The sequence below is a fragment of the Mastacembelus armatus genome, chromosome 13 (genome assembly GCF_900324485.2).
Source record: "Mastacembelus armatus chromosome 13, fMasArm1.2, whole genome shotgun sequence".
NCBI classification, from domain to species: domain Eukaryota; kingdom Metazoa; phylum Chordata; class Actinopteri; order Synbranchiformes; family Mastacembelidae; genus Mastacembelus; species Mastacembelus armatus.
The window spans coordinates 1105925-1124877 of NC_046645.1; the positions used below are offsets into that span (position 1 = coordinate 1105925).

Below are 18953 nucleotides of genomic sequence, written 5' to 3' on the forward strand. Positions count from 1 at the left end.
GTCTTCCGATATCCCCAAACACAAACCTGCCTCTGCCTGTTCTCTCTCTTCCCTTCTTCCCTAGTCCCTCCCTTTCCAGCCCCTTGAGCATTTCATTCATCCCATTAAAAGCAACAAGGGACAGAGGGGAAGGTAATTAGTTAAAAAAGACATGAGTATAAAATGGCAGTTGGAATATGTCTCAGGGAGACTGAAATGTTTTCATCGTGTTCATTTGCACAAGAGAACTTTGTGTTCTTCTCAGTGCTTTGTCGTTTTTCTCTCCCCTGGTCATGCTTGACTCTGAAGGTCGAGGAGCTTGAGCAGGTTTGGTCTTTTTACATTCAGTTTCATGTCATCATCACAGAAGAGAGGTCATCGTGTTTGACCTCCACACCGTCTTCATTAAAGTAAAATAGTAATTCATTCATTCTCTCTCCTGCACATTCATCCCACTCCTCCTCTTTTTCTTTTCTTCACCGTCAGACGTAGGCTGATTCGCTGGATTGTGTGCGTCCCAGGTTGGGAGGCTGGGACAAATGTGCCATGTCTTTCTTCCTGATTTCACAGATAGACTTCCTGCGGGCCTGGACGCCCCTGATGGCGGCTTTGATCTTGCGCCAGCCCAGATGGTTGAGCTCAGCTAGGTTGAGAACCACACAGATGCCACTCACTGCAAACATGAACACCAGGAAAACTGTTTTTTCTGTGGGCCGGGACACGTAGCACTCCACCTCCTTCAGACATGGGTAGCGGTCACACTCAAAAATCCCAGGCACACTGAAGCCGTAAAGGAAGTACTGACCCGCCAAGAAGCCAATCTCCAGTGCGTTTCTAAACACCACCTGAATGATGTAGAAGCGGGAGATCCCTTCTTGGCGGCGAACCTTGGAGCTCTTCCCGTGGGTGAGGCCCCGCGGGGCGTTGGGGATCTCCTTCACCTCCAAGCAGTCAGGTTCTTCCTTCCCTCCCCCTCCATCGCCACCATGTTGAACTAAAATACCATTAATGTTGCGGAGTTTCCGTGCCCCGTCCCTTCCCCCGTAGTCCCTCTCCATTATGGGATAAAGAAAGGAGTAGCGCCGGTCTCTCTGCTTGGCCGACTGATGGACGGAGTAGGTGATGAAACAGAGGCTGGGCGTGCATACCAGTATGATCTGGAAGACCCAGTAGCGGATGTGGGAAATGGGGAAGGCTTTATCATAGCAGGCCTGGTTGCAGCCCGGCTGCAGAGTATTACAGATAAACATGGTTTGCTCATCTTCGTATACAGTTTCCCCTACAATGGCCACGATCAGGATACGGAAGATCACCACCACTGTCAGCAGGATCCTAAAGAAACAGAGAGAGAAATGAGGTTAGAAACACACAGGGAGTTATTGTATTAGAAAGGTTGAGATGTCCTGATATGTGCTTCCCAGCAGAGGTTGTGCAGATGTGCTGTGCAAGAAGGGATGGAAGAAAATGACATAGATAAGAGCGACCACACCAGATTAATGTAAATGTACAGAATGAAGAATTTCAATTTAAAACTTTGGATAATCAGCTTCTGAAAATAGACAATAAAACAATATACAGTATTAAAAATGTCAGTGCACAAAAATACTCTCTGAACTATAATTAGTTGTGTAATTAGGCCAAACCCCAAAGGCTTGATCATGTCATTGTTTAAAGTTTAAAAAGTTTGTGACAACTTAAAATGCACTTCAGATGAAAGTGCATGATACGTGGAGTGGCTCAAAGGGATGAGGAACATTTTCAATAAAGCTGAACTCTGAGGGAAATGAGAGCTGTGGAATCCAAAGCAAGAGAAGAAATCCTTGCATATTGACTTACATGCTCCATGCAAATAGATTTCACCTTCTCTCATTGTTAAAATGCATCTACCCATAGAATCAATAGGTTAATTCTGAGAACTTTGAAGGAGCTGGGTTGTAGGCAGTAATGAATGAATAAGTCAAAGTAAACTGAACATCCAGGCTTCACTTCATCACATAAAAGGGCAAGAAATTTGGGAAGGAAGTGCAGAAATCAGATAAAAGATACAGAGTGAGAATAAAAAATTCAGACTCAAGAGCTGTGGGGGTTGAAATCACAGTTGGGACCTTCAGGAAAGACTTTGAACTGCTCAATCAAAGGGAGAAGCAAGAGAAGTCGAAGGAAAAACTCCAGGAGAGGTGGCAATAGGTCAGTGGTCCTCACGATGAGAACAAGCAAAGACTGATCCCATTTATCAGCCAATGTAAACCTGTGAGAAGAAGACAAGTTATGAGTGTCGTCACTAGGTGATAACCCACAGCCTGGTACTGGTACCTGTGTGTGTGTGTGTGTGTGTGTGTGTGTGTGTGTGTGTGTGTGCTCTCTGAGGTTGTTTACAGGTAAAAAGAGGTGAGGTAGCACATCTCTTCATCTAAATTTAGTCTTTTCTGCATCATTAGGTTCAGTTAGCATGGCAACCTCAGTTTAGAAACACTTAAATTAGAACTGTGATTCATCTACACACATCCAGGCATCTCTCAGTTGTTGACCGTTATAAACAACACACACACTCCCTCTCTGCCTTCACTGCACAGGTGAGACTGGGTTTGCAGATTTAGTGCGATTTGAGGCAGATATATTGTTTTTATTGAAAATGTGCTGGATGTCTGTGTACATGTGAATGAGTGTGTGTTTACACGTGCTGACTTGGCAAAACACTACGTAGATGGACGACAGGTTCCTGTTTCTCTTTGTTCTTTTCCTACTTTGTTCATCCCTCATTTATTTTTCAAATCTGAGACCAGGCAAGCGCTTCAGATAGCAGGTTGTCTCGCAATATAATCTGCAACTGGACTAAGCCTGGGCAAAGTTGCAGCCTGCAGAAACAGCTTTTAATCTGTTGATTGATTGATTTCTTTTAGTTCATATATGAGGGAGTTCTGAATTAGTTCAACTCTCACTAATCACCACCTTTTATAAAAACGATAATCCCATAAATCGCTGCCATTGTTCATTTGAACCCAGAGCACATGCTGTTTCACCAGCCCATCGAAAAATGACCTTATTACTGTTATCATGTATTTATGGGTCCTGTGTGCATATAAGTCAATAGATGGTGACATATAAAAATGGCTTGGGAGGCAGTGCTGATGGGCGGGACAGGAGAAGCAATTAATTCCTGAGAAAAGGTCAATGTGTGTAACATGGGCAGTTCAGATATAAGAGATAAATCCCTACAGCAGCGACACTGTGAATGCTCTCCAGACGTTAACGGTACAGTAAACCATGTGTCAGCCACTTGTAGATGGTACATTACGTTACATTTGAGAGCTTTTATAAAAGGTTGGTAGTGAAAGTAAAGCAAGAGCCAGGACATCAAGATGTTATCGCATAGATTCCTTATTACATTGAAGTGTTGCCCCTTAAGTTACACAATGACCCTGTAAGCTGCACAAGCCACACTACAACTGCTGAAGTGTCAGTATTAGACATGGGCATGTTTCAGAACGCAGACGATCGCCTTGTTCATTATGCTTCCTCCTGCTTTTAATAGTCTCATGTGCCAGATGTTAAATATGATAAGAGCCTTGCAGTTAAAGGCTTAAAGGGCCAATTATGTTTGAGGCGTGAACACTTGTTATAGATGCAGCGTGTGTAAAACACAGGTTACTGCTTTAAACAATCAATCCAATAGATTCATCACCGAATATTAAGAGCAGACATGCACATACACATGCACTGGATTCTACTCTGTTTTACAGTGAATTCAGAGGCTCATTAAAGCAGAGCTGCATTACAGCTGTGGCTTATTTTAGCTCGATGCCTCATTGGCATTATTTCAGGTGACAACTAACCAGATAAAAATGCAGAGTTTGAGTAACATATGGTTTAATAACCTAAAACATCACTTTAAATCTCAGTCCCTCGTTAACAAGTACGTCCTATATGAATTTATACAAAGATATTTCTCTTCTGGCGGACAGCTTTCCATTTAAACTTCCACCATAAAGTCTTTCATACAATTTACCAGCTACTCACCCTCAGGGTACGTGCGGATTTATTATTTTACATAGAATCAATCTAAGTTAACCAAATCAAACTCAATCAGAAGACCTGTTTATCTGGACACCACTGTGAAAGGAAAGTGGATCCCGGGGAGGTCCACTCTACTGCACCTGAGACACTGCCAGATAATCATTAGATGGCATTTGGCTTTGTGAAAGGTAATCTACCAATCGCACGGTGGCTTTGCCAGTCCTGCGTGGCGCAGATGTGGAGTTGAAGGGCACAGTTAATCCACAGGCTGACGGTGTGCAGTTCACATGTAGCTCTCATCAAAAAGTCAGATCACCAGTGATGACCTCCAAAACGGAAAACAAAATAGTCATTGATAATCTGCCCACCTGTGATCGGCCGCAGACACGGGGGGGGGGGAGCAGCATAAAGCAAAAAATAAATAAATAAAAGCTGCGTTTGCCCTTGTAGTGACTCCATTAAGGAGCTTAGTGAGCAGAGAATTCACAATACCAGAGTGAGAGAGTATTGCACTAAATGTCGGCACGTGTGCACGCAAACACACATATTCTGCATGGCCACACACACACATATCCATGCAGCAAAACACCATCCGAACAGTGAGTACTCAACACTGACTGCAAACTGAAAGAAGACATCAAAATGCTGTGAGATGAATTAGTTCCAGACAGGGATAAAAAGATTATAAAGTCACCAAAAACCTAGTGTGGCCTGGACATCTTCTCCTTAAATTAAAATAAAGACCTGCCAATGCTGGGACAGAGTGTGAGAGATAGAGGGGGGTAGTAAGGAAAACCAGCAATGGAGGAAAACCTCATCGTAGAGAATGAATTATATAATGGCTTCCACACGCAAACCCACTGCTCTAATCTGTGGTTGGGCCAAGGGAGGATTCTTGCATTAGGTTTTTTTTTTTTTTTTTTTTTGTTAATGCCATCGAATAGCTTTAGATTATTGTACTCCACACAGCATCTCCCACCTGCTTTTTCTCTCATCTCCAGAACCAGAACTCATCTCTTCGTCTGTACTCCCTGGGATCTCTGCCTTATGTTTATTGTCTCCAGACATTCAAATGCTGCATTCACCAGGTCATGCTCCTTTTGCAGTGTCCCTGCTGAATAAACTGGCTAATTCATTCATTCATCAGTGAACAGAAATAAAAATGTCAAGGAGAGTTGCCGCTTCTCAAACGTGTCTCGATGTAAATTGAATATTTTTGGGTTTAAAAATCTTCCTCTTGTGTTCTCAGATTTTTTAATTTCATGATGAGTCTAAACAAAGAAATGAACCTTCTGGAAATATAATCATTAGTTGCATGACAGGGTCCAGGTTTTACACATACGCCTCACACACACACATGGCAGAAATATTGGCACATAGCTCAACACACTCACACCCTGTGATCCCAGCAGTGTTTGCTGTTCCCTTTGACTAATATTTTGCCGGTGTTACCACACAGGCGGAGGTGATTATGCAAAAATATTATAGCAACACAACTCCAAAACGCCTCCGCCAGCAAGTGTGTGACCCCGACCCACTATGTTTCTTTCATGCTCCCTACTCATTATCTGACAATGGACATCTTGAACTAAGGGGGTGTTTGTTAAATTCAACCCTCTCATTATCACACAACATACTGTCGAAAATTAAATGTAACGTGAAAACAAATATGAATTTCTGTATCTGCCTGAAAGCTCAGCAGCCTCCCTACCCATGCATTCACACACGTAACACTGTTGTTGCTTTAGTGGTCTGTTTTATTCAAGTCTCAGAGAATGTGAAATTGCATTCACAGTGCACAGTGCTCCCTTGATAGGCTCCTTGTTATGTTTGATGCCAGTCTCTGATCGCTGTTCACATAAACACAAAGGATAAGCTGCAGAAAAACAGAAGTGGGGAGGTGGAAATCGGTATAACTGGGTTTAGGAGTTGATGAGGCAAAGCATATGGAAGATGCACAGCAGGAACCACCAGAAAGTGTAGAGTGTGTTGTTTTTCTTGGAGATGTGGGTAGAGACAGGGACAGAAGTTGACATGATGGAGTAGAAAAGCAGAAAAGTTAAGACTAAATGTGTGAGGACAATGAAAAAGGGGATGAAGACGTGAAATCACAGGCCAGGGATCAATAAGGAGAGAAATGTTTTTCAGACATTGGAAGATCTCGGGGAGAGCGAGGACAAAGTAAAGGATGGAGAAAAAGCAGCCACGGTTCCTTTACCCAGAAACCCGATGTAACCCCCCCATCCTTTCCTCTCATCTCGCCTCCCTCACTCCCTCCCTCTCTTCAAACTCGCCACCATTGAACTTCCCTCTGCTGGTTACCACGGCAACAGGCGAGGGGCAGAAAAGAGAGAGAAGTGTGGCGACTTGAAGATAAGTAAACTAAAGAACAGCATGTTTCTGCTGAAGAGGGCAGCAGCTACAGTGTCACTGGGGTGTCTCACAGAGATTCATGCAAAAACAAAAACCTGAAGCTAAATAAGGCTGCTGGGAAGACAATCCCGAGAGGAAAAGTGGGACATATTCTTTTAGAGGAAGGAAACTGTGTCACTTTTGGCGATCAGAAGCCAGTGAGAAGAAAAAAAAGAATTTAATTAATAATAGAAATCATTTTAAAATGTGGCTGCAAAGCCTCAAAATTAAATGTCTGATTTTGACAAAACAGCAACAATCAGTGTTTTTGAAAACAACCTTCTTGGATTGGATTGGATGATGACTGGTGAGTAAAAATGATGGCTCTTTGTTTAGTTGCTCCAGGTTGAAGAGTCTATTACCTGCTCTGGATTGTGATGTAAACAATGGACGGCCTGCTAAACCTTTTCTGAGTCTCACCTTCAGCCTCCGTCAATACCTGTCCCCACACTGCTTAGGCCTCCTCTCTGCACGGTTCCCTTCCCCTTCCATTCCTGCTCCCACTGCTTCTACCTTTAATTACATCTCTGACATGTTTCTCTCTTTAATTCACCCTCCTAGTTTCTATCTCTGAAATATTTACAGATCAGCCTCTTCCTTTCACAACCTCAAATGGGTTTGCTCTCTTTTAGCTCGATAATTAGACTGAATTGCGTGTCACTTTAAGTGAAAGGGTCTGGAACCAGGCTGACTCCTTTTCTCAGCTCAGCAGACCAAACCATGCGAGCACAGCACAATGGCTGATGCGAGCAAAATAAAACATTTTCATTTTCAGACAAAATGCTTCTCTTGAACTGACTTTCACATTTGACACAGTTTTCTCAGGACTTGAAAAAAAAAACATTTGCTGCTGACTTTGCTTCTGCTGTGCCAAACTCTGTCTAATCAGATCCTAACAGTTAATACCTGAGCCAGTTCACATGCCAGATTAAACCATAAAAGGATGTTAAAGAAAAAAATTGTAAAATGCCAAACATGCTTTTAATGTTTAATGAATCTAAGTCCAAAAAGCTGATGTTGTCTGGTAGGTGACGTCTCAGTTTCACTAAACATAATCAAGTACTTTTAGTTTATATACGGAGAACTGTTAAAAATAAAAGACGTGTCTTAGTTTGTGTATAGCGATACCAAACCAGCAGCAATGTTTTGTTATCTGTGTTACTGGTTTGGAAAAGTCCCTCCTCGGTCCATCTGTCCTTTTTGTTTACTCCAACCTCGATCCTGCTTCTGATTTCCTTTTCTCTCTTAATGTTTTGACTTTGGTGCCAGTTGGTAACCCAAATACAAGCAATACCAGCAGCTCTGACAACTCTAATCCCGTCACATTAAATATGGACAGACACTTGTAGTTCTCTCTCTCTCAGCCTGTGTGTTCCTTTGCCAAGGTTTATCAATAGCTGGTAGGTCACGGCAGGTCACCTGGCACCAGGCTGCGTCCAACCTCACACAGGAGCCCTTGCACGTTCACGTCCACCAGGAAATGCTGTTCCGGTGCTTCAGGCCAGTGACAGAAGGACTGAGGGGGCTGCACCCTCCCCTGCTGACGGACCTTTCTACCACAAACCTCTCTACACACATGCACCAGCACACACACATGCACTGTCATACTCAAATAACATATACAGCGTGTAACTGCATTGCATCAGAGGATGAGTCTCTCAGCTCACACAGGATAAAGACACCTCTCCAATGCACATGTGCACACACATTATAATCAGAAACGCACACACTCTTCCAGCTGTTGCGGGGCGTCACAAAGCCGATTGTGTCTGACATCGCCGGCTGTTATTTCCACCCTCTTGGCAGAGGATGAAGGTGATTTTCTATCGTACCAACCAGTGATAATGATTTTACTGTATCATCATCAGTCAGGTGGTTTCAGTTTGGTTCAGTTCAGGTAAATCATATATATTCAAATGATCAAACAATCTCAGCATCTGTCATAAACGCAACATATGCACAGTATATGTAGTGTCGAGGAGTAACTGTAGTACTGTACAGTTTTGAAGTAGCTTATTTATACTTGTTTTTATTTAGTTGGGGGGGGGGGGGGGGGGGGGGGTTCCTCAGATGGTTTCACTGATTGTGGTGCAACGTTTATAATTATAAGTCCAACAAAAAAATAGATTTGTGCAGTAATACTGTGGGTTTTTCTTTTTTCTCTCTCTCACATTAATTATCTCATTTCATGACCTTTCAGACGTAACCTGTGACCCTGTAAAAACCTTAGGTTGGGAAACACTGGACTCAGATTGAATTAGGGACATGAACTGGCTATAACTGGCTCTGCTTCAGTCAGCTGCAACAGCAAAATGGGCCAATATTAGGAATATAATGACTATATGAGATTATACAGTCTGTGTGTTGTAGGATAGATCAAATATTTTATGGTATTATCATATAATACTGAACATAACTGCAGAATCATTAGGCTTAGTAAACACTGTATACTAGGCTATATTTATTTATGATTTACTGTAGTGTGTGATCCTGGGTCTGTCAGCTACTAAAATAGAAATCTAATAATAGTATATTGTTCATTTATCCATCTATCTCTCTGTTCCTCACACACACACACACACACACACACACACACAAACGCAGACAGAGGTTTTTAAGTGGTGGGTTGATGTATCTGTACTGACACACTGGAGATAAATTGAAGATCCTCACGGCTCACATACACATCATGAACACACACACACACACACACACACACACACACACACACACACACACAAAGTATAAAGTGCGGCTGACTGTAAAAGACTGTCTGTGTTTTCTAACACATTAATAAGGAGACTGATCCTGATTGACGGAGGTTCAGTGCATCCTCACTGGCGCTCTGGTTCAGAGGGGCGCCCTGTGGTCTCCATGACAATGATAACGGTGGCAGTTACCTTGGCAACAGATTAGGAGATCAAGTAGGACTGAAATGGGGGCCGAGACATTAAAAATAGACTCTCTGAGATCTACTGAGACATCACTCACAACAGATACAGGGCAGCAATGGCATGAGTGGTCACCATGGCAACAGACCAACCAGTGGGAGCACTGGTTTTTGGGTTAGGTGGTAAGGTCGTGATGCAGGGGTGAGGCGTGAGCAGGAGAAAGAGCAGCAGGAGAGAGGAAGACATGCGAATGAGTGGGTGGGAAAGAAGGGATGGAGTGAGGTCAAAAGAGGGAAACGCAGAAAGAGACTGTGAGAGAGAGAGAGAGAGAGAGAGAGAAATGATGGGTGTAATCCGGATTAAATCGGTGGGTTTTTGACAATCCCAAGTTAGGGCTGCTGTGTCCATGCCAACGCCCCACCCACCGCAGCTCTCCCGTGCCAAGCACCAACCCAAATCAGCCACTCTGGCACATGCAGGGAGCCTCCATCATGACACACAAGCAGGAGGCACATGGCTGTGCAGGAAACATCCCAAACACAGTTGCTGATTTATTACACTGGTTACAAAGGAGATAACTAATGTCTGTTTAAGGAGCCTTTAAGCAACATCTACAATTTCCAATGTCAATTCTGAAGCAAACATGCATGAGAAGCCACAAACAGAAAATGTATAATTTCAACTACGCAAATCTCCTTTGCTGTTTCCTGAACAACTGGACCAATCTGAGTTTATGTTTTATGTTTTACACTCTATCAGAACTTGTAATGTCTTTTAAGTTAACATCCAATTCCCTAAATTGCCTTGATGGAACTTAGAACCCATCAAACCGATGCGCTCCCATTTTACTGTGTGTAAGCTTGAAATAAATAACATTTTTATGCCACACTCCACTGCGACTATCAGCTCCCTGAACGTAGCTTCATATTCTCAAAATGTCGCACCAACGCCTGCTGGGAGGTGCAGCTTCCTCCAGTAAAGAGCAGCCAACAAACGTGGATCCTGCTACTGCCATTCTACAGGTTGTGAAGGGTGAATTTATCCATTTCACACTACAGCACTGTGAAATAAATAATTGGCCATGAAAGCGGTGTGAATTTAGCATATTATCTACTGAGTCAGACACACTCCCTGCAGCTTGACTTCACTGCTTAATTGAAGAATCTGCGAATGGGATAGTGTGTGTGTGTGTGTGTGTGTGTGTGTGTGTGTGCGGTGAGGTGTGAATGCATCATCACACTCTATCTGGTTGCTCATATGATCAGCTGCAAAGACATGGACAGTGACAGTTTTGTTATTATTATGTGTGTACATGTGTGTTTCATGAATAAATATAGAAACCACGCTCCACGTTTGATTACGCACGTTTGTATATTCGGATGACCATCTGGTTACCAGTGTGTGTGTGTGTGTGTGTGTGTGTGTGCACACGTGTGAAGGGGCAGTGAATCATTGTGTTGGTCCTGGTGGAGATGGTGTGTTTTTAGCAAGGTGAAAGGTGCTTGACTGCACTCATTATATTTTCTTTATACATGCTGAGTAAGTCACACTGATACTGCCTTTAGGAAACAGCCATGACAATCACACACACTCAGACCTGCCTAAAGAGATGCATGTACTGCTGTCTATGGGACTCCTATACTCTGAGATAGACTGAAGACGAGATAAATGTGGTGTCACAGAGTTAAAGAGCAAGAGAAAGATGTGAGGAGATGTGTAGAGGAGCAGTCTTATCAGAACATCATCAGGCACGCACAATGATCCATCAGACAAAAGCAGAATGTCAGTTTTATGACCCCTGCACAGAATTACAGTGTGACATGTGTAATAAAAGTAGATCATAGGAATAAGACAATAATCTCACAGTCACAAATAGATCCAACGATGGGAAACTTCAAAAGCAGCAGTGTTTGCTTTGTACCAAAGACCAAAGTTGGCTCTTTGTCTTAATTTTCCCCACATTACATGTAGTTTTGTTTATCTTGCTGAAACAGCCAGCTAAGCATAAATCTGAACGACATTTTTAACTACTAGCTTTTCTTAGCACTCTATGCATTTTTAATGCTTTTTAAGATCTTATGCCAAAGAACTAAAGGATCCCTTTACCACATTTAATATTAAGAGAATCCAAATATGTGCTTTAATGCTTAGAGGCATAATGCACACGATTGTGATGAAAATAGCCACATAACATTTGTATATTTTTTATAGTGGTAGTAGCAGTAGTTACAGTCCTCTGGCTTATTACTGAGATACATTCATCAGCTCTCCTGTTTAATAATGCACAATCCTGTTAAAAGGAGAAACACTTGCCTAATTTGCACCCAGCTCATGCCAATTAAGTATGAAAATGAAAACTTGCAGAGATGTAAAACTTCCCTGAGATAAATAATTCATCACGTCACATCATGCGGTAATGAGAGCAGGGCTTTTCATGTTGATGTATTCAAGTACTGATTTTCTAACTGGCAGATCATTTTTAGTGCAGCAGTAGCTCATGTGAGCACAGGTCCCTGAATGCACCAACAGGGCGAAGTTTTTAAAGTGAAACGTGTAGTTTAAACTATAATTTCACTTCTACAGAAATTATGGCTATTGCTAATTAGTGCTAGACTGATGTTTAAAAAGAAAATATACTTTATAAATCTGTTTTGTTTCTTTTAAAAAGACATTTTTTTACACAGATTGCAACAGTACAACATGCTAAATCCAACCACAAACAAGAACCAATCAAAAACATATATAAAATAAATAAATAAAAAGCCATTAATACATAATAATTTATGTTACAAATACAAATAGCTTCTGGCACAAAAGTAAACCTATATCGATTGGTCATGCACTTCTGAGGCGCCTTGCAGAAGGCATTACCTCAAAATGTTTGTGCAGTGGACGTGTGTCATCTTTCAGTGAAGCTGAGATTAAACAACTGGTCTGGGTGGCATTTTTTTCGCGGCCACTCTCCTACATTTGCTTGTGTGAGGTAACGTCTGGGTAAAACTAACCCTCAGGTATCATTCTAACACTGACCTGCTCTGTCCTCCAACGAGGTGCTAACACTAAACCTATAAGCCTTGCTGAGTCAACCTGCCAGAGACAGCTTATCCCTGAGGTCCTGCAAGGTGAAATCTGTCTGACCTCTGACCCCTTCGCCTGGTCTATCTTTATACATTCAGTTCTCTCTCTCTCTCTCTTCTCGGTGCTCATCCATGTTATTGCAGTGCGGTTAGGTATCACCTGAGTGTTTTTTCCCCTGCTAGTAGTGTTGCATTATGTAGCTGTTAAAATATGTAAGACTGATGCTACATATATTAATTGGGACTTAGATCTACTTTTATAATGTCTGATGAGCAGATACAAACCAGAGCTTAACTGATTAATCCCTCAGCAAACAGCATCCCTGACTTTATAGAGTATGGACTGTGAGGGTAAAGAACAAGCAGCAGAGACAGAGAGGGGACTGAGAGAAATGCATATGGGGCATAAGGAGGAAAGAAATGAAAATAAGTATTTAATTACTCTGCAGTTGTTCTTCCTTTTTCCTCCAGCTACAACTCTGAATGTGCAGCAGTCCCTACGGAGGCTGGTTGTAGTACTCCAGTCATGAAACGCTGCGAGCAGATACGCACCAGCTCTCCTTGCTGCTCCCTGTGCTCATTTCCAGGATGTTTGCATCTCTAGTAGCAGAGCTGGAATATATCAACCCCACTGTCAGTACTGACATGAACACTAATGCACAACATGAAATCTTTGACAATATGAGTATTTTGGTGTTCATAAATACAGGTTTTACCAGAAGCTGGATGCTGCGTATTCTGTCTAAAAGTCTGAGGAGCTGCAGGAAGTATAACTCATGCATCTGCCTCCACCAGAGAGTCACAATCTCTCCATGGAAGATGGGAGGTCATTTTAAGAGCATGAGGAAAGCAGTGACATTAGAGCTGACAGCATCCTGGGGGTCATTACATATGGATGGAGGAAGAGTGAGAGCAGAGACCGAGAGGGATGGAGCGAACAGCAGTTGGAGATCACTCTTTAAGAGTATCTCAGGGGAATCTGCTGCAGGCAAAGCAATATCACAGCCTGGCTTTCGTCTTTCCCTTCTCGTCCATGAATATAGCATACACTTGTTAGATAAGCCTGACTCTACACAAACAAAGTCATCCATCACCTCTTCAGGGCCCGTGAACTCTCCACATGGATTTGCTAAATAAAGGCATGATGAGATAAAAGGTCATGTGACAACACAGCTTTGACTTGTCAACCAACACAGACATGCTGAGTCGCGCATAAACGCTGATTATTGGTTTATTGGCATTGTTCTGTTCTGCTGACACACACACACACACACACACACACACACACACACACACACACACACACACACACACGTTCATGGTGGACAGATGAGCTGACAGCTTCTGACTGACACTCATTTCACTCAGCCGTGCTGAGGAGTCAAACAAGCAATCGAGCAGGTGTGACGAGGTGCAAAAACAGGCAGTGTCTGAAAATGTACTTCCTCCACTGTTTGTACATGAAATTAGATGCGACACCAGGAAAAAACATACAAAAGTCTTTCCTCTGTCTTCATGAGAGTGTCCATTTAGAGCAGGCACACACCCTAAGAAATGGACAGACACCACATTCTGCATCGTAATGTAATTAAAGGACAATGAAGCCTTTGTAGACCCATAGGACACAATCTGTTTTCTGAGAAATCTGTTTGAAAAACCTTAAGTATTCGCAAGCTCAAGCATTATTACAGTCCAACACATTTCCTGATGTCTGCTGAAACAGACCGGGTGTCAAAGTATCTGTCAACCAAATGACATGATATAGATCTGAAAACGACAGCCTGAGCTCACAGCCAGAGAAGCTTCTGACAGCTTTTACAAGGCCTACAGGAGATTGTGTGAGTGTCTGACTGACGGACAAAGCAGCAAAACGTGGGATTTATGTTTAGAAGCATTTCATGCTTTAGAAGAAAAAGGACTTAAAGGATGAGCGCTGTCGTATTACTGAAGTGTTTTTAAAAAGTAGAATAGTCCCCTGGTGTCCTGGCCAGTTTAAGAAGCAGCTGAGGGACAGTTGACTGTTTTTAGCTCTGCAATAACTAACATTAACTGTTTATCTCTTTTATTGTCCTCAAGGTGTTTAACAGCTGCTTCTCTCACTGACAAAGGTATTGCTCCACTCTGCTAATTACTATTAAGGTTTATATTAACAGGCAAAAAGTCGATGAGGTACTTAAAGCTTTAATCACTCAGTTAACATTCCAGTGTCTGCAGCCCATGAGCCCATTTGTATTGCAAATGGACAGGCCTAAAGACTGTTTCATTAAGTGCCCTGTCTTCTATCAAACTCCACTTCCTATTCCATTATTGGAGATCAATATCTGAGTGGTAAGAGGATGGACCGACATGTTTAACAATCCCACTCGGAGCAAAGCAGCTAACAGACTATGGGTTTGGGACACACAGTGTGAGTGACCTGTGGACAGTAGCTGGTCAGAAGCTGTTTTCGTTAGGGTTCATCCTCTGAGGCTGTGTGCACCAACAGTCCACTTACACCTGGCTCATGGCCCGTAATGGCAGGAATAAATCACCAGCAGCAGGTGAATACACACTTACACTTGTAGACAGTATGGAAGCCCAAATAAATGTGATATGTCCACAACATATCTGAGTATTTATGCTCACACACAAACCCTGACCATAGAAGGGAATCTCCAGAAGCATCTGTGATCTTACACAAACAAGAGTTTTATGTGTGACTCAGTTATGATAAAGGCCCTTCAGGCTGTTGTTGCTGTGGTGGGTTCGTGAGGGCAAACCCCAGCATCTCCTCAGGGACAGCGACCTGGACAAGGTTCCTCCCCGCGCAAGACGGCACCTGTGCTAACCAATGAGACGAGTAAAATGGCAGCAGAGACCAGTAGGTTTTAGGATTGAGGGAGTATTAGCGTGCATTTATAAAAATTAATGTCAGCAGCGATGGCCCAGATTAGATGGTTTTGAGCTGTAAAAAAGCCAGATGCAGAGAAGGGACTTGTCACAGACTGTCACATAGAAGCTATAAATGGTCGACCGTCTCTTTTCATATTATCAGTAATAGCATTAAGATATTAGGAGCACTTCCGATTAACAACATTTGGGAGATAAATAGGTTTTTTGAGGTACCAAGATAACACACCAAATTTCATAGCAATCTGTCCAAACATAGTTTATTCAAAACCACAAATGTGAACCACATAGTGACACCAGAGGAGTCCAAGGAGAAAGTATCAATGGGGGGGGGGGCCTGAATGTTTATGTTCATGTCCACATTAAATTCTGTACAAAGGTTTACAACAATCCACCCAGTATCTGTTGAGACATTTCAGTGTGGACAAAGGCAGCGGACTAACCGACATGGTGACATCTCCACTGCCTTGCTGCTATCACAGCTAAAATAAGATTCAAATTGAACATTGAGCATTTTATAGTAAATCTAAATCTCTCTGTGATATTATGAAAAAGTTTCTCCTGTTCCTCCCATCATCTCAAACTGTCTGGACAACAGATATAATCTGCAGGACGATGATCTGAGGCTTGTTGCCGCCGGGTGTCCTGGTTGCCCTGCTCAGGTCATGACATGCAGCACCATCTCGTGACGAGACAGTCCTCCTGGCTTCCTACCAACGCCCTGCAGACTGTGGCCATGTGTCTGCTCACTTGTCTGTGAATAACTGCAACTCACAGCCTTTGCCTTCACTCTGTCTTTTTACTTTCTCCTTCATCTGGTTCCTGTCTCTCACGTCTTGCACTCTCTCTGTTCTGCAACCAAACTGTTCTGCTATTTGTTCCTCTGTTTTCCTGGATCGTCTCTGTTGATTTCATTTTTCTTGGTCTTTTCTTTCCCGCCGTCACTGAGACCCTGATGCTCGTATGACTAGTCCAGCCGATGAGCGACGCTGCTGAGTTTGTGTCTCATGAATGAGGGAATGCTGACCAATCATTCATCACAACACCAAAGGAAACAACTCTAAGTAAACCAGTCAACCATCGGGCCGTACTCAGAACAAGGCTCAAAATCACTTCGGCTTCAGAGCTCGATGTGACAGAATTCACACTCTGAGCTTTCTCAGCAGAAGCTTCTCATCTTCTGCCAAAAAATAAGATTTTTTCACCTCATTCACTTTATAAACTCAGATTTGTTCACTCACTAATTCAAGACTACGATGAGCCAGAATGAGTCAGTGGCTTGAGGAGATTGGTTTGAACTGCCAGTTCAGACAGTGTCTAATGAACCCACGCTGAACCTGTAGGTTCTCTGAAAGATGTCCTTTAGTAAATTCATGTTTAACACCTCTCTCCAGAGCTGATGAACGTCAGTGGCTAAAAACGCTCATGAATAATAGCTCACTGTGCGGCCAACAGGAAGGAGCTATTCACACTAAAGTACGAGACATCTCAGCCTGTAGCATAGATCGGAACTGATCTGGTGCATTTTTATTTCAAATAAAATAGAATAAGGGGGGAGTTCAAATGAGCCACACTTGTGTAAAATGATGTGAAGCAGACTTGATGATAAAGTGGCAGGGAGGGGAATGAAGACGTTCAGTGGAAAACTGTTCATGGAGACACTGTGGCATTTTAAGGTGAGACGTCCACACACTGAATCCAGTGTTCAAAATCTCTCTGTGGGTTTACAGTGTCCCTCCTGGTGGCCTAACCCTCCAATCATGTCGCTCAGAGGGATTAAAGAAGCTAAAGCCCCCCCCCTTGGTTTGCCATCAAGCACTTTGGAACAGGAATCACTGAGCGGTAGCAGGGAACGGTTCATTTTCTGTTTGCACATATCAGACGCATTGGTATTTATTCATTTTAAATATCTTATGTAAGACAAGCAGCAAGAATATCCACTAACAAAGACACATGCACGTGATAAAACCAAAAGAGAGCAGTATCTTTTTAAATCTTAATTTCAGATGAAGCTCCTAAACTTTCCCACATGCAGACGTCATCCCAAAGACCACACTCACACAAAAACTCACCTTCCGATCATAGTAGAGTGCTGCTGCACGGCGGCCTCCAGAAGGCGCTCTAGGATGGTCCATTCTCCCATGGTTGGAGTTAGGAAGCATTCACTGGGTGCAGGAAAGCAGAGCCGACCCCACTTGTGGTCAGCAGGAGAAAAAACCAGTGAAGACTTTCTCAGAGTCTTCAAGTCCACTTGCTGGGTTGGGATGAGGTAGGCAGTGGTTTCAGGAGTCAGAAGGAGCTCTGAAGAAGTTCAGAGGCACATCACTGTGATCTCACTTTCTTCTTCTTCTTCGCCCCAAAACACACACGCTCACACCCTTAGCTGCACCTGAGATGGTCGGACTGATGCTTCTCTATACTCGCTGCAAACACACTCCTAAGTGTCTGTGCGTGTGCACCTCTCTGCCCATGCACCTGCTCAAGTCAGCATGTCGTCCTGCTTTGCTCCTTGTTTTCTCCCCCTGGGTGCACCTGACCCTGTTTACCTACTAAACAGCTGGTCGGTCATATGTTCCCACAGACACACACACCTGGTCTAACACACACACCGTGACACCATCTACTTTCGAGTTTCGAGGAGCAGCTGTAGTTTTTGGACACAATCTTCCATCACTTGCACATTAACGCTCTGCACTTGTGCGCTGCTTCTTTGACAGCATCTTGTAGTGACTCTGGTCAGGCTCAGGTCCGTACACTCACGTGAGCCTCAGTAACCAGGGATCAGTGCATTCTCTCCCCCATCCTCCCTCCATCTATCTGCTCTTTCTTTGCTGTCTCTTCCAGCTATTTTTCCTTCTTGCCTCCTCTGTTGCTCCTCCTCTTCTCACCTGGTTTTGGTTCAGGCAGTTCTGGAGAGAAGCATCTCACTCAACCTCCTCCACCGTCTCCTTCCCTCTGCTCTAAACCGTGCAAGGATCGCTGGTTTCCTCCTGCTCCTCTCAGCCTCTCTCTCTCTCTCTCTCTCTCTCTCCTAGTGTGGTTTAGAAGAGGCAGCTCTCCTTTCTTCTCTTCCCTTCATCTTGTTTTTTTCTTCCTATTCAGTTCCTCTCTCTCTCTCTCTCTCTCTGTTTATGTCTTACACCTGCCTGTGTCTCTCTCTGAGCCAGTGAGCAGCCAGACCAAGCGTGTGTCTAAGGGATTATGGAGAGGAATCATCTCTGCTCCTCCCCCTCTCGTCGCTTCCTCTCCCTCACTCTCCATCACGGTGTTTACCCCCGCTCCTCCTCCTCCTCCATCCTCTTCATCTCTCTGCTTCTCCACCAACACCACACAAACCATTTCCCAATTCCCTCTCACAGCACAGGCTTCTCATGATGTCCAACACACATGCAGACGGAGATGTGGGAGGCAGCGCCACGTCAAAGGAGATCCTGAACCGGCACAGGGGAAGCATGTGGCAGAGCAAGAATGTGATAGAATCAGTGTGTGTGTGTGTGTGTGTGTGTTAGAAAAGCCATTAGTGAGATTTAGAGTAATTTACATGGAGGATGCTCTTTCTCTCACAGTGTAACCATACAACATCCCAAGGTATTACTTCATTACTGACTAAACTGTTCATTGATTTTTATTAATCAGGTAATTAAAAGTGTAGAAAACAAGTGCCCCTCAGGTTGAGTTTGAACTAGTCTCT

The 18953-nt window shown here is 43.3% G+C and overlaps 1 protein-coding gene across 1 annotated transcript; it reads right to left on the reverse strand.

Annotated features, from left to right (window-relative positions):
• Positions 1 to 439: 439 nt before the first annotated feature.
• gjd1b (gap junction protein delta 1b) lies at positions 440 to 17405 on the reverse strand. The gene is made up of 2 exons (XM_026298513.1): positions 17335 to 17405; positions 440 to 1311 (listed from the first exon to the last, which is right to left on the reverse strand). The coding sequence occupies exons 1-2, from the start codon at positions 17403 to 17405 to the stop codon at positions 462 to 464; spliced, it is 921 nt and encodes a 306-aa protein (XP_026154298.1). The 3' UTR covers positions 440 to 461.
• Between the last annotated feature and the right edge of the window lie 1548 nt (positions 17406 to 18953).